Raw genomic sequence first — 22,562 nt, 5'->3', positions numbered from 1 at the left:
TTTAAGCTCTATACCTGTTTAAGAATGTGATTTGAACAGACTGCTGACACGGTTGTATAGAATTTTGAATATTCATTTATTAGCAAACTCAGGACACAACAAGCCACATTGTTCGGTCTTGCCCAGTTTAAAAGCACAGTACACATCCATTGTGTTGTTTCTTTGCACTTGGAGTGCCGACCGCAGATGGCAGGTCGGGGTAGCATTCATCAGTTACATTTTAGGGCCACCGACACTGGAGGCCTCCAGATTATGTTGATTGGATAGTTTTAAATGGCTGATAGAAATCACTCATGTTGTTGTTCATTTGTGCAAAACATCACCAGTGGCAACTTAAGAAAACTGTGTTTATATAAATTTTTTCATGCTTTCCTCTAGGTCAGCGGTTCTTAACTTGTGATCAGGGGACCCCTAGGGTCTGCAATGCCTACTCCCAGGGTTCAAAGGGACCCCTGGGGTCTGCAATGCCTACTGACCGGGTTAGCACAACATAAAATGTTAACCAATTATTAAAATGTATGTACATAAAGAAGCAAAATGTAAAATAAATTTAAAACAATTTGTAACTGTGAAGGAACTTGAAATTGGAGGCTAAAAATTAAGTCAGTATCCTCATTTATCTGTGGGAACAGTGCAAGTACATCCAGCAGTACAGTATGGGCAATCGGTAGCTGCAGTTGAATTTAGGAAAGCTCCAATCTCCCCATTAAAATTGAATTTTACGTTTTTAAAAAATATATTTGTGAATTAAATAATTTGTGTATTTGTTTGAACACTTGTTTCTGTAATTTTGTGTATTGTTTTGGGGATCAAATCAACAAAATTGCTTAGGCCGGGGTCTCCGAATTCCATTAATGACAGAGGGGGGTGGGTGAAGGGGGAGGGGGGCGTGGTTGTGAGGTTGGGGGGCCCCGGATTCCAATAATGATCCAGTGGGGTTCCCTGTAGTCAGTAACAATTAAGAGGGTCCACAGAAGTCAAAAGGTTAAGAACCACTGCTCTAGGTGGTAAGATTTTTTGAGAGAATTGGTGGTGGTGGTGGTGGTGGTGACTGGAGACCTGCATGATACCAAATGAAGAGTAGATTCAGGCTGTGGTTTTCAGTCTCATCAAGGATAGGTGATTAAGTAAAGCAAGAGGGAATGATACCAAATAAGTGGCATGGCTGAATCCGACAAACTTGCTAGGCTGCAGCAAGTGATGAAGGCACCTGTAGAAAGTCTGTGTGTGACATACAGGTTCGGTGTTACTGTAAATAATGTTAACTATTCATGTTTGGTGGTTTTAGTATGTTCACAACTTGAACGGTCTTGTGGCAGTCCTAATTATTATCCTCATCCAGTTTGGTGGTGTTTAGAGAGGTGCTGTCCCAATTAGGTTTAGAACTTGTGACTTGCAGATTACAAATTAATCTCTACAGTGTAGGCTCAGCGGACTGAGCTTTCACTAGTTTGTTAATTGGATAATAAGATAATAGGAGTATGTGCTTCAGCTTATCTAGCAAGGAATAATGAGACTGAAAGCGTAAGCTGTTGTGATGGACAGGGGCTTTTGTGTAGTGTTCAGGTTTTTGAGGAGGTCATATTAACGACCCTAATGTGCAAGAATATTATCAAATTAAACCTACATATGTATGGCACGGGACTAATGCAAAGTGTAAAGTTTCTGTACTTCAGTCATTTGTGCACGTAACCAAAATAGGAGCAAGTTAATAGCTAGATTCATACAAATATGGCTGTACCATACAGTTTTCGTTCTATTTACATGTACACTACATCTTTCAGATGTGGAAAGCTGTTCAAACTTGGTTAGTTATGGAATAGATTGAGGTGTCAAGGGGCCAGCAAGTGGCATGTAATGGACATTACAATTTGTCTCAAGTTATTTGATGGTGCAGGGCTCCTCCAAACGCTTGAACTGTTTTGTTGAACATTACAAGTGAGGTAGAACATTGCTGGTGAGTTTATAAATACCGCCATTGAAAAATTAGCTATGTGGCATTAAGACAGGAGATTCACCAAGGCTAATATTTTAACGTTGTCATAAAGAGTCACTAGCCTCCTGCCAACAGGGTATTTCCTTCTTTCTCACGACCACCATGCACGGTGTTATGATCAGATAGCAAGTGGTATTGTTTCTAACAACTTTTGGTGGGGCTATACACGTGGATGGTGGTGGGGAACTCCCAAGGCTCAGGTTTCTCTCCAAACCGCAACACTTGTGAATGGGACTGGTGATCCCAGTGGGATTTCCATTTTGTATTTGTGAGTTACCATAATCTAGTGACTCCTCCGTGCCCTTGTGAAATATCCGAGTCTCCCTCCCCCCCCCACTTCATTTCACAGGACGTGGGTCCTTGCCAGGCCAAATTCCACCATACAAATAGGGAACATAAGCTTGCTACTGCTTGCAGTACCATGCTAATATCTTCCACCACCCCATTGTCCTCTGTACACAGTCTGCACAGTGCAAGGGACAGATGCAGTTTTCCCACTTTGACTAATTAGATTTATTCACCCTGAGGGGCTCTCTGTGGCACTAAGCTCCTGAGGACTTTTGGTGACATTAATCATGTGAGATCATAGTTATTATTTTTGGGCAATTGAAAGGCAAGCCATTGCTCACGAAATGTTCGCTCATAATAGTGAACTATCTAGTTTTATAATGTTATTGGTTGAAGCCAGATCATTGCAAGAAATTGTGGGTAAGAGAAAAGTTGAGTATGATAAGCTAGCATCTGATAGAGACTTCTAGTTGCAGATTCCTTTCCTTTAAATTTCCCCAGGTGTCAGTCTGGATCCAGAGATTTTTCTTCGAGCTGTAACTCTGCGCGCCGTCAGGTGGCGTTGGTCGACTCTGCGGACGTTAGTGTTGTGGTCGCTGTGATGATGTCATATATAGGCGCCACCCCGGTGCGCTGATGTCAGTTATTTTCTTTCCACGCCAGCCTGCACGCAGATCTGGAGAAGAGCTACCTCAGTCTCTTTTTGACTACAATGCCATTTTTGTCTAATTCTTTTTGACAAGGTCGTGGATGCATTGAGGGATGTCCAGCAAAAGAGGTTTTATGCCTTGAGACTCCTGATACCGAATGATGTTGGTGACTGATCTGCACCTTGTTTCTCTTTGGTGCCTGGAGTGTGATCACGACCCAGAGTTATGCTCCGAGTGGCGGGCCATGAACCTGAAAGCTTTGAGGGAGCAGTCCCTAAAGCTAATGGCGGCCCGACACTCGACTCCACAGCGCTCATGGTCCCGTTCAAGAGGAAGGTCTCAAGATCGGCCGCGGAGTCACCACCAGTCTTCGTCCTGTAATTCATCGGGACGTTCAGGTCATAAGAAAAAGAAGTTGAAGAAGGGCAAGCGTTCTTCGACTTCACCCCGTCACTCAGATTATGCGGCGCAGGAAGAGCGTTGATGCTCTAGGCCTTCGTCCTCTGAGCCTCCATCTGGGTCCGTTGCGCACTTCCCCGACTTCCCAGGAGCCGGAACCATCCCTGTCCAGCTCAAAGAGTTTTATGAGGCAATGCACCTCATTTTTGGGCAGACCGACCCACCTTCAGCACCCTCAGGCACACATGAGTTGGTGGAGCCCCCTTGGGTTTAAAGTCATCTGCTTCGGCCACGGCTCCGGAGGGCTACACCTGATCCAATCTCTGATCCATCCTGACGCTGGTCGTGCCACAGTGACCTTCCCCGGTGTCGGGTCAGACATCGATGCTCCAGACGGCGGTTGGGCCCACAATCAACGTCGATCCCATTCTCATACCGGACGACCCGGAGCCGGAACGACGTCTGTCAACGCTGATTCCGTGCTCTATGGACTCCCCTGGGCTGAGGGTTGATCCAGACCCTTATGCTTACGGGTATGGATATGGGGAGTGTTTGGAGGGGACGCTGGACCCTTTAGAATACCAGCTTGACCCCCAAAAGGACTGGGTGTAGGATTTGGGCGATGCCAGTGGTCTAGACACCTCCCCTGACACTGGTATGCTCTCTCCTCCTACCATGGCTACGGAGGAGGGTTCCACATACTCGATGGTGGTGAGAAGGGCAGCTGAGGTCTTGTACCTTGAGCTACCTTCTGCTAGGCCTAATACCCTAACCGACATGCTTCAGCCGAGGTCTTCCACATCAGACCCCTTCTTCCCTTTAATGAGGCACTGGCGGATGTCCTTTTGGGTACTCGGTTTAGAACCCAGCACAGGGGCTCCTGTGAATAGGACAATTGCCCGCCGCATTCGGCCTGCGCAGACAGACCCAAAATTCCTCACCCAACACCCCACGCCTGCGAGCCTAGTCATCCAGGGTTCATCTTCATTGGGCGCATTCCCTTCCACAACCCCCGATAGGGAATCAAGAAGACTGGACAACTTGGGGAAGATGTTTCCTTCCAGCAGTCTAGTGCTGCGGTCCGTGAACTCCACATTACTTTTGGGCCGCTGTTCCCATACTCTCTCGGATACGGTCGTGCAGGTGCTGTCTAAAGTTCCAGTGGAGGCCCGAACTGCCCTGTTCCAAGCCGTGACAGATGGGAGGGATGCAGCAAAGTTCATGATTAGTTGTGGACTGAATACAACCGACTCTCTGGGCAGATCGGTTGCATACACGGTGGCTTTGAGACGCTGCACCTGGCTGAGAACATCTGGCCTCTCAGGGGATGTCTAGCAATCTCTGATGGACATGCCCTTTGATGGCACACGTCTTTTTCGAGAAAAGGTGGATTCAGCGCTCATGCGCTTCAAGGATTCCTGAGCCACGGCCCGGTCCCTTGGCCTTGCGCTTGCTCCTAGGCCCCAGCAGTCCGTCTTTTGCCCCTTTCGTGGCTTCGGAAGGGACACCCCACTGCGTTCTTTCCCCCCTGGCCATCGACCCGTGCATGCTGTACACAGCCCCTGTGCAGCTGCGGGATCCCACGCCCCCGGGAAACAGGGAACCAGCGGGTCCCCAGGCCACCCTGCCCCCTCCTCAGCCATCAAACCTTACTAGTCCGCGGGTACACCAGGAACCAGTTGGTGGCAGGATTCACAGTCAACTTCCTCAATGGCAATCCATTACCTCGGACAGGTGGGTTCTCCAGATTGTCCGAAGGGGCTACTCCCTCCCCTTTGAGACACCTCCTCCAGCCATGCCACCTTCATACAATTGCATATCGGAGGATCATATGGCGCTTCTCCGCTAGGAAGTCCAAGCCCTTTTGGCCAAAGGAGCTATAGAGAGGGTTCTGCTGCCAGAAGTAGCTTGTGGTTGTTTTTCCTGCTACTTTCTGGTGCAGAAAAAGGACAAGGATATTTGTCCTATATTAGATCTTCGGTCCCTCAACCTTTTCCTCAAGAAGGAGAAGTTCAAAATGTTGATATTGAATCAGGTCCTATCTGCCCTGGACCCCAGAGACTGGATGGTAGCGATGGACTTGCAAGACGCATACGTCAACATCCCCGTTTTGCCGGCCCACAGACGTTACCTACGATTTGTGGTAGGTCACGAGCACTTTCAGTTCATCGTGCCCTCTTTTGGCCTTACCAGTGTCCCTCTGGTGTTCACAAAAGTGATGGTAGTGGTGGCAGCTCACCTGCGCAGTTTAGGGGTTCCAGTCTTCCCATACCTCGACAATTGGCTGTTGAAGGCGAACTCGTCCCAGACAGTTGTTTCCCATCTCCAGGCTACGGTGAACCTTTTGCATTCACTGGGGTTCACTATCAATGTCCCGAAGTCACACCTGACTCCTTCTCAGACGCTCCCTTTCATCGGGGCTGTTCTGGATGCAGTGCAGTACCGGGCGTATCCTCCCTAAAAGTGAGCCCAGGATATTCGGTCTGATACTGATGTTTTAGCCTCTATCCTGGATTTCGGTGACAATGACCCTGAGGCTGATGGGCCCCATGGCCTCCTGCATCCTGCTAGTTCAAAAGGCCAGATAGCAAATGCGGGCTTTGCAGTGGGACCTGAAGTTCCAGTGGGCGCAGCATCAGGGGAATCTCTCCGAGAAGGTCCAGATCTCGGAAGGAACTGCAAGAGACCTGCAGTGGTGGTTAATGAATCAGGATTGGGTCAAAGGCAGATCCCTCTGCTTTCCCCAACCAGATCTTACAGTTGTGACAGATGAGTCACTCCTCGGATGGGGCGGCCACATGGGAGAGGTGGAGATCAGAGGCCTCTCGACTCTGGTGGAAACCGGGCTCCATATGAATCTTCTAGAGCTCTGAGCGATTCGACTAGCATTGAAACCATTCCTTCCCTCTCTCAAAGGGAAAGCAGTGCAGGTGTTCACAGACAACACCACCATGTGGTACTGCAACAAACCAGGCGGAGTGGGGTCGTGGACCCTTTGTTAAGAGGCTCTTTGCCTCTGGACTTGGCTGGAACATCAGGGCATTTCCCTGGTGGTTCAACATCTGGCGGACAGATGCCAGGGCAGACTAACTCAGCCGACGATGCATGGTCGATCACGAATGGTGTCTCCATCCGGTGGTGGTGCAAGGTCTTTTCCTGGAGTGGGGAGAACCTTGGTTAGACTTGTTCGCCTCCGTAGAGAATGTGCAATGTCAGCTGTTTTGCGCTTTGGAGTTTCCAAGGCGGCACTCGCTTGGTGATGCTTTTCGTAACAAGTGCGCCTCCTGTATGCCTTTCCTCCCATACCACTTCTGCCCAGCATTCTGAAGATCAGGCAAGACCGGGCCCAAATAATCCTGGTGGCTCCCGACTGGGCACGAAGAGTCTGGTATCCTGAGCTGTTGAGCATGGCCATAGCTCCTGCAATCAGACTGCCCCTTTGGTAGGATCTTCTGCCGCAGCAGCAGGGGAGGGTCATCTACCCGAACCTGTCCACCCTCCACCTCCTTGCGTGGAGATTGAGCAGCGACAGTTGACGTCTTTTTATCTGCCACCCGAAGTCTGCAACATTATCTTGGCAGCCAGGCGTCCCTCAACCAAAACAGTATATGCCTGTTGTTGGAAGAAATTTGTGGCATGGTGCATCGACAAATCTGCCGATCCTCTATCTGCTCCTCTCTCTCGGGTTCTTCTCTTTATTCTTTCCTTTGCCCAACAGGGCTCCACCCTGGGCACCCTTAAGGGATATCTCTCTGCTGTCTCTGCTTTCTTGAGGTTACCAGATCAACCTTCTTTATTCAAATCTCCCTTTGTTGGGAGGTTTCTTAAAGGCCTCACATCTTTTTCCTCCTACCCCATTCATCATGACCCAGTGGGATCTGACCTAGTATTAACATACCTTATGTGTGCCTCGTTCAAGCCGCTTCACAACAGCCCTTTACGGCTCTTAACCCTCAAAACTGTCTTCTTAGTTGCCATCGCCTCTGCCCGCAGAGTAAGTGAGCTCCAGGCTCTCATCTATACCTCCTTTCCTGGCAATACACCCTGACAAAGTGGTACTTCGCACAAGGGCTTCTTTTCTACCAAAGGTAGTGACACCCATCCATGTCGGGCAGTCCATCACTTTGCCGTCCTTTTATGCACCCCCACATCCCTCACATGAAGAGGAGACACTCCACCGTCTGGACCCAAAAAGAGTGTTGGCGTTCTACCTTGATCGTACCAAAGACTTCTGGGTGGGTGATCAACTCTTTGTGGGATATGTGGGTGCAAAGAAGGGGAAGGCGCTGCAGAAGAGGACCATTTCAAGATGGGTGCTCTTATGCATCAAAATGTGCTACGCTCTGGCTAAGCAACCTCCTGAAGGCTTGCGTACCTACTCCATCAGAGCTACTGCTGCTAGCAGGGGCGTTCCAGTCCTGGACATCTGTCAGGCAGCAACATGGGCATCTCTGCACACTTTTACCAGACACTACTGCCTGGACAGCCAGGCCTGCAGGGATGGCTACTTGGGCCGTTCGGTCCTGCAAGACTTTTTTGGTGTGATCTTGGTTCGCAGCCCACCACCGGGGATGGTATTGCTCGGGTATCTATTCAGAGGTAAGGAATCTGCAACTAGAAGTCTCTATCAGATGTACAAGTTACTTACCTTCGGTAACAATATATCTGGTAGAGACATATTCTAGTTGCAGATTCCTTACTGACCCGCCCTTCCTGCCTGCACTGCAAACAAATTTCTAAGGACAGGAACTTTCATTTAAGGGCCCTAGTTTTGGCGCACCACTCTGTGTTCTTCATGGCTCCGCGCTATTGGCGTGGAAAGTCGTGAAAAGAAACTGACGTCACGGTGGCACCTATATACGACTGCAATGTTTATAATGGTGACCATGGCGCCCGTGGAGTCGACTGACGCCACCTGATGGAGCACAGAGGTACTGCTCGAAGAAAAATCTCCGGATCCAGACGGACACCTTGGAAAATTCAAAGGTAACGAATCTGCAACTAGAATATGTCTCTACCAGATATATCTTTACCGAAGGTAAGTAACGTGTACGTCCTTGTAAGCCTGTTGTCCTAGATAATGTCAGTCAAAATGGGGTTAGAGTGATTGTTATACCTGCTAAAAAAAACTATTGCTAAAGCATTGCCATAAATGGTGTACTATGCATATAAAACTAATCTCAAACCTTGTTTGTGCACCTTATTCCTACAACTAAGATATTTTGATGTTAATTTTAATGTTATGGAAAACTATATACACTACCAGTGTTATAAGGAAAACAAACCATTGTTACAGGGCAAAATAAAAGATTTGGTGCAAAACTAGACACATTGCTGTGCGCAAGTGGTGTTTCCATGGGCAATATTCGTACCTTTTTTCTCTGAGGAACTCAGGATGAGGTCTTCAAAGTTTTCGTTGGCATAGCCCATTCTTGACTTGGGCTTACTATTGAAAGAAATTCTTGCCAGGTTTGCAACACAGTCTACCTCCCCACCTATAATGAAGATTGATCAGTGGGGATTTACGGCCCATATGACTATGAACGGGTTGCCAGGAACACTCACTCGTTGTCAAGCTAAGAATTACCTCAATGCATCTTTTCAGGCACCTGGGTACTAGGCCAATGCAAAGATAGCTCATGCCTAGATCATCTTCATGACTGTATTAACTTTTATGTCTTTTTCCCATTGAATGTGAACTGGCGAACTACATCTGGGTGCTAACGCAAACATTTGTACATGTAGAGATTGTTGAAAGCCAAACATTATGCCGCTTTCTAATACTTGATTGCTGCATAACTGCTCTGTATGTTGTATTTTATGGAACTCAAAGAAACAAAAATCTTGGTGGGGGGGAGAAGGGGATTAAGTGTTTTAAGTAGAATGCTGGGAACATGGGAACTGTTTCCAGAGATGGCAGACTTGTCAGTTTGTCCATTTGAACAGCAGTCACGGTTATGCATTTGGTTGACATTATACCAGAAAAAAATAACAGACCTTCTTTAGGTAAATGTCCCACTCTTAATTTTCAAATATGACTTATTCTATAAATTACATGTATAAGTATTTTTCCCGAGCTACATAGACCAATTCACTATAAACATATGTGTTAAGTCATTTGTTCCAGAGGCTTGAGGTCAGACTGCTAAAGGCATGCTAACATAAAGTTTCATATGGTATACAAGCTTTTGCCCAACGACCAGAAGTAGTAAAGAGGTCTAGAATCCCTGTACGGTTAACTGAAGAGCAGAGATACTTAGGAACTAAAGAGTGATGATGCATGTTTAGGCAAGGCACAAACAAATGTTACCCGAGATCAAGTGACAGAACAAGAATTGCTGTTGTCTAAGATATGAAAAAATTAGGGAAGAAGTTGACTGACTGATATAAAGGAAAGCACACAAGTGTACAAGAGTTTGCAGTAAAATTGCAGGAACAGAGAAGGGTGCCAGAAATCGATTTTTACTTATGTAACAGATGAGTAAAGTGGTAGCTATCCGTGTCAAACAGATCATTAATCAAACAATTTTAAAGACATGAAAACGGTCATGATACTAATTGATCATAGTAGACCTTTTGAAGTAGAGCAAACCTCAGCATTCCAGAACAAATATGCAGTGGGTAACAATGCAGCCTCTATATAGAAAATTTGGTGTTAGAAATCCTTTTTACTTTTTTTTTCTTTTTTTTTTTTAGAAATATATTACAGAAACATAAATGTAGAAAGCTTGCCTGGTGTATGGTGAGTTCTATGGTATCATCACCTTATACCAGGTATCCCCTTATTAGTGAGATGTAGGCAGTGTCTAGAAGCCAGGCTCTCTAGAGGTAGCTGTGGATTAGCAGCCAAGACTTAGCTAGGAGACGATAAAGCTTATGCAATATCACTATAGTCACACAGCACTCACACACATGAAAGAACCACAGTGTTACAAAAATGAAGGTACTTTATTTTAGTGACACAACTACTAAAATACTAGATAGGCAACTCTCCAATAGGAGGTAAGTAAACACTATTGTATGTACAGTATAAATCAGAAATTGGCATACAAAGCAATAGAAAACAGTGAAAAGCATTAGGCAATACTGAAGGCCTAGTGGGAGACCAAAGCATAGACTAAAAAAGTGGAATGCGAAGGTCTGGTCCCCACCCAAGCAATTGGAATCGGTAGGGGGAGCTGGAGGTACTAAGAAACCCCAAAGTTAAGTACTAGACTGCCCTCCAGCGACCAGGAGAAAAGTAAGTTAGTTACTGGTTCTACCCACACGAACCCAAAGGACTTCAGAGAAGGATATTGCAAGACCCAGACAAGACTGCAAGAAACCAAAGGCAGATCCTGGAAGAGGAAGACTCGGAAAAGAAGGGGACCAAGTCCAGTTCACGTTGGAGTGTCCGTGATGGCAGGAGCCACTACCCACCCATCTGTGGATGCAGGAGTTGGTCGACGGTGAGACAAAGACGGTCAGCAGTGCAGAACTAGAGCAGATGAAGAGTTCCTGTGTGATACAGTCGACGTCCTACGCTGGATGAAGGATTGCAGTCAGTCTGTGGTATGGGAAAACCACTAGCAAGCCTTGGCAAAGGCAAATGTCACGGTTGGTGGAAAAGTGGAGCTGCCAGGGACCAGCAAGGTCCAAGGGAGACTCAACCCCCAGCAATGCAGAGTCCAAAGAAGAAGAGGCAGCCCCCACGGAAGACCCACAGACAAGGAACCCAGGAGTCGCAGAGCGGTCCCACGTTGCAGGAGAAGCATGCAGAGGGCTGTGCGTCGCAGGGAAGAGGGCTGCGGATACGCGGAGCATGAAGATCACTTGGAGGAGATGCCAACAAGCCTTTGTAGCCATAAGAGATGCGGTGCACAGGGGTAGTGCCCTGCGTGCGACGGCAAGGACTTACCTTCACTAAATTTGGACAGCTGGCAGAGAGGACCAAGGAGACCACTCTGGACCATCACCCGCATGATCCATGCAGCTCAAGATTAGAGGAGATCCAAGCAGCCGCTCGTGTTTGCAGTTGGTATCTGTGCTTGCAGGGGAGTGACTCCTTCACTCCAAGGGAGATTCCTTCCTGCTTCTTGTGCAGAGTGAAGACTTGCCACCCTCAGAGGATGCACATCTGGGAACTTGTTGCAGTTGCTGGAAGGAGCTGAAGAAACAATGTTGCAGGGAGAAGTGTCGCTGTTGCTGCAGATTGTAGATTCCTTTCGAGTCCAGTTGCGGTTTCAGTGGCCAGAGGTCGAAGTAAACGTTTCAGAGGATTCCTGCTGGAGTCTTGCTCGTCGAATAGGAGGACCCACCCAAGAGGGAGACCTAAATAGCCGTGGAAGGGGGATTGATCACCTAGTCAGGTGACCACCTATCAGGAGGGGGCTCTGACGTCACCTGCCTGACCTGGCTACTCAGATGCTCCCAGAGGCCTCTGCCCACCTAGGACTCAATATGGCAGAAACAAGGAGTCATCTGGAGGAGCTCTGAGCACCACCCCAGGGGTTGTGATGGGCAGGGGAGTGGTCACTCCCCTTTCCATTGTCTAGTTTCCTGCCAGAGCAGAGCTTGGAGGTCCCAGAACCGGTGGAGACTGGTTTATGCAAGGAGGGCACCAAATGTGCCCTTCAAAGCATACCAGTGGCTTGGGGGAGGCTACCCCTCCTAAGCCATGTAACACCTGTTTCCAAAGGTAGAGGGTGTTCTCTCCGTCTCCCAAAAGAAATCCTTTGTTCTGCCTTCCTGGGCTTGAGCTGGGCAAGCAGCAGTAGGGCAGAAACCTGACTGAGGGGTGGCAGCAGCTTGGGCTGCCCGGAAAACCACAGAAAGCTGGTAGGAGGAATGCTGGGGGGCCTCTAATGAGCCCCCAGAGTGCATGGAATTATACAACCAATACTGGCAACAGTATTTGGGTATGATTCCGACATGTTTGATATCAAACATGCCCAGATTCAGAGTTACCGTTATGTAGCTGGACCTAGGTTGTGACCTATGTCAGTACACGCGTAAAATGGCATCCCGCACTCACGAAGTCTTGGAAAATGGAGCTGGAGTCCGTGGGGGCACCACTGCTAATGCATGGATACTCTCACACACAAGTGTCTGCACCGAGCCCTCCGGGGTAGGAGGCCATTCTATAGGGGTGACTTATGGTGACCTGAAGTGAAATGGTGCATGCACCTTTTCATGCAGGCTGCAATGGCAGGTCTGCAGACACCTTTTACATGGGCTCCCATGAGTGGCATACTGAATGCTGCAGCCCATTGAGTACCCCTCGTGCCCCAATACCCTGGTTACCATATACTAGGACTTATAAGGGGGCACCAGTATGCCAAATGTGGGGTGTTTGTGGTCCAAGCAGCCAAGTTTTAAAGGGAGAGAGCACAGTTACTGGGGTCCTAGTTAGCAGGATCCCAGTAAACACAGTCAAAACAGTCATCAGGCAAAAAGTGGGGGTAACCATGGTTAAGAGGCTACTTTCCTACAATATGTACGTGCATACTAACACTTATATTCTTTTACCAAAAACTGTTGTATTAAAAAAAAAAGAAAAAAAAAATGTACTTGTCTGTTCCTAATTTTTGTGTCATCCCTCCTCATGCCACAATCATCCTCCCTTTGATATCGCACTAGGTTCCCCCTGTCCACCATCAAACCCGCTTGCATTCTTCTCCCCATTAAGAACTGCCTTACAGTTCCATTAGTTTGTCCTGTTCATGTGTACTACTTTTCCACTCGCCTTATAGTCACTTTAACATGACTTCCACATTCACAATGTTTTTTGGGATCCTTGAATCAACCCCAAACTCCTACAACAAAACACTCACTTTTTTCACCATCCTTCTACAGTCATACCGTTCATCAGATTTTGTCTGCATTTTAGATGAATATTTCTAATTGCAAAATATTTGCCTTTAGGCTACCCCCAGGTTCCTGACTGGATTGGGGAATTCTTCAGCAGTGCTCCCATGTGCCAGTAGGTGGTGCTGTGTGGTTCTGTGGTGAAACCATGCTTCCTCAGACGTGACCGAGAAGAACCACATGTTAGTTCCTTTCTTTCCACATCTTTTCCAACAAGTCCTAAAAGCTGTCAGATTTCTGCTGCAGATTCATCCTGACCGTCTCTCCCTACGAGCCCTACTGCCTAGCCTGTACCGATCCTCACACAAGATTCTTTTCCATGGCCAAGGTCTATGCCAGTACCTTCCATATTAGCACGGGTTGATGATCAAGTGCTGGTCTCCTGGGTGCCATTATGGAACTACATACAGATACTGGGGTCCGTATTAAACTTGGTGATGGGTGCTCTCTTTCCAGAAAACATTTCATTAGTTGTGGTGGGAAACAGGGTTGCGTGCTTGGGCCCCTACTTTTCAATTCGTTCATTGCAGATTTGTCTTCGTCTCTTGACACTATTGACTCTCATCCCCCTCAGATTGGTGGTCTTAGGTTTAGCCATTTTTTTTACACTGATGATCTTGCATTGTTCAGTTATACTAAAATTGGCCTTCAATGGCTGCTTAACCAACTTGCATCTTATACTCCAGCAAGTAAATTAGAAGTTAATTTTCTTAAAACCAAAGTGGTCTCCTCCGGAATCAAAAAACATTTGGGATCCAGTTGGTATTACAAGAGTAGTAAACTCGTTTTAGGCCAGTCTTACAAATATTTAGGGGTGCACTTCGACTCTAGGGGAGGCATAAGAAGGAGATCGAACTCAAGGCAGTGGCATTTTCTAAATTATTCAAAGTTTTAAAGGGTTCAAACTTTCTTCCTCTAGTGGAACCTATGAGAGCGAAGATTATCCCCTCATTGTCATACGATCAGCAAATTTTGTTGGGTAAAGGCTCTTGCTTATTAAATAGGCTGGTAAATAAGATCTACAAGAGTCTTCCATGTACCGCATCTCACTTCACCCGCGCAGGTACGGTTGGAATGTGGGCTTCCGGATCAGCTGGCAGTTGGTGTCAGCGCTTTCTTGAAGCTCTGTCATAAGCTGCATCGGGTCAAGGAAGATTACTTGGAGGCAGTTTTGTGGCCAGAAATCAGTGCGTCCAAAACGACAGGATCTTACTCCCGTTTTTTTTGTTGAATGGAAATGGCGACTGGAAGCTGATGACCTTTGGGCAAGCAACCCCTCTGCCCCCGATTCCCAATGCTTAAACCAGGTGTTAAAAAGATCATACAACTATACTCGTACCATTTGAATCGCTCCCTCATTGCTAAACGCAAGCACGCCTGGTCGGTAATTAGTTCGTTTAAGCCAGGCATTCCATCTAGCTATTTCTCCTGTTCTACCGGTTTTATTTGAAAGAGGCTTTTATGGCCTTAAGGATGGGTGATTGGGGTTTCTTGAAACATCTACCGCTATGGCGGTTAACTTCCGGGGAGGGTGTGATGTGAAGAGGTTGTGGTAATGCGGATGAAACTATTGAACATGTGGTCTGTTTGTGTCCAGCTCTACTTAAGGAACGTAGATCTCTGCTTCAGAGTAAATGGAATGAACTGGGAATTCACTCCTGCTGACAGGCCATTATTAAGTCCCTGGATCCAGAGAATTTAATGCTGAATGTGTTATTGACAAAATGTATTAAAATCGCCCAAACCAAATTTAGAGGCACTGTGAGCAGTGGATATGTATGATTGGAATTTTCCCCTGCTCTTGCCTCATTGGTTTGTAATTTGTTAGGTTGTTGAGCTTTAACGTTGCATCTAGGGTCCGACCCTCACTGGTATTCAACGCACTAAAGCACTTTAGGGCTAGCGTACTGTGAGCCCCTTTGTTTATTATGTATCATGTGGGGACCTGGGCTAAGATGGTCTGACTTAATTTTTATTCCCATCAATGGTTTTATACTCTTACGCAGGAACGTTTATTATGGTATGTGCGTTTAAATTATGGAGTTTTTAGTATGAATTTATTTTTCAATTGTAAATGTATCTCTGATTGTTCTTCTTTTTTTCTGTTGTAATTGTATTGGATTTTATTATCTGTACAATAAATTACACATGAATTAGTTTATTCATTCAAGTGCCGATCTCTGACCCAAACAGATGTCATATTGATCCATGCCATGAAATTACAAAGCACAACTGGTGGTTTTACAGCCAGGTTCCAACCCAATATCTTTGCCCCTACACTGGTAGCAGTAGAGGAATTCACCCTGTTTTTGATTTTTATTTAGACTCAGTCAAGAACACCATATGATCTTCAAGACTGATGATGAGGAAGGGCAGATGTTCCTCGCAAGTCATTACACTGAAGATTCAGTGCATGTAAACTTATAAAATGCCTTTGGGCTAGACACATCTGAAATAAAGCTAGAGTTACCATCTGTGCAGGAGCACTTTGTTTATAGTGGTGGTTCGAAGGGCAGCTGAACCATTAGCTGCCCACCGCAGTGACAACAACGTACGTATTGACTGAGATTCTTCAACCATTTGGCTACAGGTCTATGCCATACTCATGCCCGGCAGTCAGTTGACCTGCAGCTAGGCAGTACAGACTGATCATCCCTCCCAAGGCACCCAGCTGTGGACATCCTGATTATTTGAGAAACTACAAGCAAGGTTAATTCGAAATCCTTTCCAACCAAACCTCCTGATAGAGTCGAAAAGAACTGAATCTTTCGCCGACAAAATGTTTTTTTTCTTTTAGGGTAGTCTAATCTTTGGATCCACTAATGCAGTTTGCCATTAGAGGTGCTACCATACATATTATAAGACCTAGCCAGTGACAAGACCTGGCCAGTGACATCTTCTCGCCCGTACATGGGGACATCAGAGCCTCACCTGACCAAGCAATATATGATGGGCAAGATGCAGAGAAGTATGTGTTCTGAGCTGGCCTGGACAGTATGCACTTCATTAGCAGAGGTATTAGCAGTGTTGTACTCAAGAGGCATGCCTGGATGCACTCAGCTGGATTTTCTGGAGATGGTAAAGTAAACCTAATTGACATATCCATTGATGGTTCTATGCTGTTTAGATAAAAGGCTTGTTTGGTGCTAGAATGATTCAAGGAAAGTCTCACCACAGTATGACCTGTGGGGGCTGTTGACTCCAGCTAAAGAATTTCCCCATCAAAACAGAAAATTCAGAGGCTGTTCCAGTGGGCTATCATACAGGCAAAGCCAGCCATCCTGACTTGTACAGCAACACCCAACCCAGTCCTGTCGAGACAGCGGCTGTGGCACCAGCAGACAGTGCTCAAAGCAGCAGGGACAGCAGTCTTTCAATTCTTCCTCCCCTACTGTAGCAGCTTCCAGTTTGCTTTTTTTTTTTCTCTGACTCCTGCCTGGCTGTTAGGAGGCCGAATGCAACAATTCACCCCTCCCTGACATCCACCCCCCTTCTGGAGATGCATTGGACAGGTGTTGTGCCATTCATCTCCTCCACACCCCAACTTCCACCGCACTGGAGTGACTTGTGAAGGATTACAACTCAATCCTGATGCAGGAAGTCTGACTTTTGTTGCCCAGGAGTACCATCAGCCACAAACCTTTTTGTTTGGAAGAACTGAGACCTCGGGCCTAATTTGGACCTTTGCCTACTGAAAGACAAATTCAAAATGCTTATTCTGGCTCAAATCCTCTCCGCTGTAGACCTATGAGAGTGGCTGGCATTCTTGGGCTTGCAGGTCGCCTGTCTACATATACCTGTCCTGCAGACTTATCTGTGGTTGAAGGTGGACTATAAACACTTTAGATTTCTTGTGTTCCCCTTTAGCTTTAGTTCGACCCCTTGAGTGTTGGCAAAAGTGATGGTGGAGGCCAGGAGAGCACTTGTTTCCATACTTAATAACCGCTAAAGGCAGGATGATGGCAGTCAGTCATAGACCACCCCAGGATTAGTGTACTCCCACCATATTCTCGGTTAGGTTGCCTCCAAGGCTTGGTCTCAATGCCATGAATATCCTTCTCATCCCGAATGCCAAGTGGCAAATGAGGGCCCTGCATGGTACCTTGTGTCCCACTTGGCTCAGCATCAGGGATACCTCTCAGACTCGTTTCAGATCTCAAAGCTTGCGGTGCAGAATTTGCTGTGGTTGCTGACAGACGCCAACGTGACTTGGCAGGACACTTTTCTTTCCCCGACACAAAGTTCACAGTGTTGACAGACTTATCTCTGCTAAGTTTGGAGACTTCTGGTCTCAATCCTGTATCGGACTTAGAGTTCTGGGTGAGTCGTCTGTCCCTGAAGGCCTTCTGCAGCCCATCAAAGGGAGGCTAGCGCAGATCTTTACAGACAACACTACTGCCATGTGATCCTGTAACAAGCAGTATGGAGTGGACTACTGGATCCTCTGTTAAAAGGGCTCTGTGTATGGAGGGATCCAAACCAGCAGAACATCTTCTGGTCGCCAACCACTTTGTTGGGTCTCTAAATAGCAGGACAGAAAAACTGAGCAAGTATTGTTGTGCAGACCAAAAATGTCTTCTGCACTCTGAGGGTGGTGCAGGTCATTTTCGAGCAGTGTGGTCCCCCCCTCACTAAACATATTTGTCATCATTGAACGCTCTTTGTCAACAGTTATGTGCACTTGAGTAGTCTCCAAGGCACTGTAACAAAAAATGGGAGGAAGATGCTTGAGGGACTGGCCACAAGTCAGTCTTATGGCTCTGCACTGCACCAGTAGACTATGGAAGCCTGTGCTCCTGAGCACTTTTCCTTCGATCAGGATTACTCTTCAGGAGTACTACCAACAGGGCAAGGTCTTGCATCTGAGTCTTCACAATCTACCCCTCCTTTTGTGAAGCTAGAGCAGTGGCAGCTAAATGCAGTTTACTTTGACTGAGGTGGCTGATGTTGCCCTTTCAGCCAGATGCTTATAAAATTTCTATGTATTTGTAGATGTATTGTATTTATAGAGTGCATTCCGGCCTTAGGCATCGAAACGCTGAACAGCGGTAAGAGCAGAGTGAGCAGAAACAGAATCCAGGGGTAACAGTGGGGAACTACTGGAAGAAAAGCCAAGTTTTGAGTTGCTTGAGAAAAAGGAATAGGAGCATCAGGCCTCCTTATGTATTCTGGGAGTCCATTCCAAACGTTGGGCGCCTCTACAATAAAGGCACCATCACCCCATATAGTTTTCTTGCTGCGGGGAACTAGCACGTTCAGACGTCCAGCCGATCTTAAAAGGCGGCCTAGGGTGTACCATACAATTTTTGGATTGAAGGTAACCAGATCCCTGGATGATTAAAGTCCTGTTTTCATGAATCCCCATTCTTTAAGATAGCGTGAACATAGTCCTCCTCTTTTCATACATCATACACTGTGATACCAGTCCTCTATTTTTGTGAGTGTGTTTGTGTGTGTTGCATTACCCAGTAATGGACGTCACCAATGTCTTACCTGGTTTATCACTACTGAAACTTAACACTGTATATACTATACAGTTCACTATGGCCTATACTGCCATCAGGCCGCCTGAACGCTGCCGGCACCATTATGGATTCCCAGCTGGGCGGAAACGGTGTTTACGCCCACCAGCCCAGCGGGTAACAGGGCCTTAACATTGCAGCCGGCTCCTAATGGAGCTGGCTGCAATGTTGGGGTTCAGCGGGTGCAGCAGCACCCGCCGCGCATTCCACTGCCCGTAATTCAGACAGTCAAGTGCGCGATGGGGCTGTGCATGGGGGCTTCAGCACTACCCATGCCAAGTGCATGAGCAGTCCCGGGGGCCCCCCGGAGTCCACCAGCCTTTCACTGCCATGGACAGGCTGGCGGATGGGGACTCGTAATTCCCAGGGCAGAGCTGCCTGCAGTGCTTCCCTTGCGGATTACAACCGCCAGGACCGCCAGGCTGCAGACTGGCAGTGTAGGCAGTGGGACCGTGGCGGCTCCGCCTCAGTCATAATGTGGCGGGCTGACCTCCACAACCGTGGCGGTCCGACCGCCACCATGACCCTGGCAGTCTGGTGAGAACCAGGGTCATAACCCCCTGCTTCATCCTTTAATATGGATGGTGATCGGGCATCCCTTTATACAATTGAGGTGTGCTTTCTAAAAAGAAGTTGCTTTGGCAGTGGAAATGCTAGAAGCCAACAGGATGATGTTTCAGATTCTTTATTTGGGAGAATCAAAATAATGGTTTGCAGTAGTTTTGACTTCAGATTTCTTAATTTCACTTCCTCTGGTCTGAATTATTGGAGAGACTTCTGTCCTGCCATGTCCTGTCCATGTGTGTAATTTAAGCATGTATTTCTTCGGCCTGTGTTGTGATTTTTCTAATTGTGAGTAACCCTACTTTGCTGTAGGCGCTTGTATATGCATATAAATCTTGCACTTCTATTATTGCACATGTTCTGTGTGTGAGGGAATATTGCACTGCTGTTGTGCGTTCTAAGGGTAGCAGCTTAGTGTGCTTCTATAACTCTTGATAAAGAGTTTTCACCCCACAGAATAATGAGCTTGGCTTTGCCAGTACTTAGTAAAATGTAGCAAGCTGTGGATAAACTGTGAATATCCTCTGCGCTCTCCTCACCACCCAGCCCTTCGCCTGAATCCTGGAAAGCGGGACAAATTAGTGTGGCAATTATCACTTTCCTATAACATCTGTCTTGGGGCTGCTGCAATGTGTGAGTTAATTATACATTTTAAATCTTCATTGTGACTTCGTAAATATCTGTTTTGTATTATTGTAAAGTAAATTAACTTTCCTGTTGTGTTGAAAGTCGGTGTGTTGTATTTCAAATGCCCAAGAGTGAAAACTGCACAGTGTTGTTAAGGAAACTGAAGTTGTTGTTTTTGTAACTAGCAGCTAATTATATCTACAGAGCTAGCTGGACAGAAACAAATGTTTATATCTCTCTATTTGTCCCCAGATTATCCCTACTGTCTTGCAAGCAAGGAGTTGAAGTCAATAATCAGGTCTCTGCTGGCAAAGAGCTTGGATGCTTTGGAGCTCTTTCTTGATCACTGCATTTTCACAATGCTGCAAGAACTGGACAAACCCTGTGGTAAGAACATAAATCTGATTAAATCTCAAGGGATGTAAATACTGAAATTGTGCGTGCTAGCATCTTGTTATAACCAATAAATGCCTATGATTTTTGTTATCCCTGTTAGAGTGCAATTTGTAAAATAATTATTCATACTTTAATATTTGTGATCTTTACCCGCTTTGGTTATTGGAAGATCAATTTGAAACCAATTCCTACTTTATACATTGTATTATTTTATTTCTTATCCAGTCTTTTAGATTTGGACTGGGGATGGAGTTTGTGACTTTTGGAAAATGTAGACGGAGCAGAGTCTTGTGTCATTGTGTTGTATAAAGACAGTCATTTTGCCTAAATGTTTTTGTTGAACATAAGCTATTGTCACTGATGTAATATTTTGACGTTTAGTGTTAGATAACTTCCTGAAGGAAAAGATTTGGGTAAGAGTGCCTCTGTTACTACCAACATTTCCATTTTTACAGGATCTTATCGGTTGGCAAAGGCAAGAGGTTAGGTTCCTGTGTTAATCAGTAGATGAAGGGAACAAGTTTTGCATCTGTTGACTACAGTCTGCAAAGTTAAAGAATTTAACATTTAATAGAACTTAGCAAAGGAAGCATTTATATAATACAGCAAATGGGAGTACTAGTCCAAAAGCCTGTGGTGCTTCACATGACAATTTTCTAGGCTGTCGCCCAAACAGGGGTAGGTCAAGCACTCCAGTTCTGTTGATCATGAATCCTTGGTAGTAGAGTACCCCAAAATCTCAATCCTCCTGCTTCATTTGGGATTCCATGTCTGTCAGTGTGATGAAATTACATTTTAGCGGAATTGAGGCACCTAAAGCACCGCAGGCAGTCATGTTGGACATGGATAGGAAAACCAGGAGAATCTTTTGTTGTCATTTCATACATATGATAAAACTGACTTGAGCTTTTAATTTTTGCACATGGATGCACTGATTGTTTACATTTTGTTTGATGTAGGGGTGTATTTAGTGCTTAATCTGAGCTGGTGGTTGCTCGTGAGGGCCCCTATGTTCATTTTTGTGGGTGGTTGGACTCATTGGCATTAATTCTTTGGAGTTGCCATTTATTGTTCTTCATCCAACATTCAAGAACAAGAGAGGACAAACAGAACAGAGCAAGAAGGAGAAAGGTGGAAGAAATGTCATAAAGGTACAAAGCAGGAACCTGCAAGAGAGATAAAGGAGTAGGGAGTGCCTGGAATCAGTTAAAGCGGCACAAGGTTAATTTCAGACTATGCAGACTTATTATGTGTGCTGTTGCTGGCCGTGGGCTTCTGAGCAAAGTTTTGAGCACCAACATTTATTTTTCAACAAATTAAGCACTGGGTGTATTTTGCTTTCTGTAAGAGGGCTACTCAAGTCTTTGACTGTGCAAAAGTGACACCTTTCATCTGAGCCATTCTGGACATGGTTTTGTTTTGTTCCTTTCCCCATGTTCTGCTTTGTGTCAAACTAAGGGAACAAGACTAAAGAATGCAGCACTATTTAGTCTGGGTAATGAATTTATTAAGGCACTTCACAGGGTTCAGATATGGGTATACAAATATATTAACGTGAACATTTAATTTGAATGCAGCGAAACACGTACTACTAAAATAATCACAGCAGTTAGATAATAATCAGAGAAAATGCAGTATATCAACAATGAATATGTATGCAGTAAATATATATATTTATGCATGCACACAGTAAGGCTAGATCATTTAAAATTAAAAATGCATCACCATGGGGATTGAATCCAACATCATCCATGTCTGTACAAACGTCAAGCTGTGGAACCCGGGACAGCTGAGTCGGGAGGAATTTCCCCACTGGGACTCTGAATTTCCTGAGCAATGTGCCCACCCTCAGAAATGAATTACTTCTGCCTCTGCGCCAAGATTCCCCTCCTTATATACTTTAAACAAACTTAAGAGGATGGTTCTAGTAACCCCCCTTCCTTTGAGTAAGTTGTGAAATTCAAGTGCTGGCTGTACTGAGTCAGTGTTGAAAAACAAGCAAAGAGATTGGCCAGATCGCAAGGTAAGGTATAAGACTGAGCTGTACCCTTACCTGCTATAAAAGTTCTCCTCCTTGTACACTCCTATCAATGTTGCATCCCCATATTGTGCGCCCTTTCCTGGTGAGAAAAGTGAAAACACGTTAACAAGCTGTGCGTGGAAAAATACCTGCGCCACTGATGTGATGGCATTTGAAGCTAAGCACAAAATTGAGTCAGTGGTCAAGATGGAATCGGTGGTTAAATATAGATAGCATTACATCCTAGGAAAGGA

The 22,562-nt window shown here is 46.0% G+C and overlaps 1 protein-coding gene across 1 annotated transcript in view; it reads left to right on the top strand.

The window, feature by feature from the left end:
• Positions 1–22,562, top strand: part of TMEM214 (transmembrane protein 214) — a 279,147-nt gene that overhangs the window by 24,439 nt on the left and 232,146 nt on the right. The window contains exon 4 of the mRNA XM_069233624.1: positions 20,145–20,279. Coding sequence (XP_069089725.1) covers positions 20,145–20,279 — 135 coding nt within the window. The remainder of the gene's footprint in view (positions 1–20,144; positions 20,280–22,562) is intronic.

This window comes from Pleurodeles waltl, chromosome 5, assembly GCF_031143425.1.
Source record: "Pleurodeles waltl isolate 20211129_DDA chromosome 5, aPleWal1.hap1.20221129, whole genome shotgun sequence".
In the NCBI taxonomy this organism is placed as follows: Eukaryota; Metazoa; Chordata; class Amphibia; order Caudata; family Salamandridae; genus Pleurodeles; species Pleurodeles waltl.
Note: the sequence above shows the minus strand (reverse complement) of the source record. Positions and strands in the feature narration are given on the sequence as shown.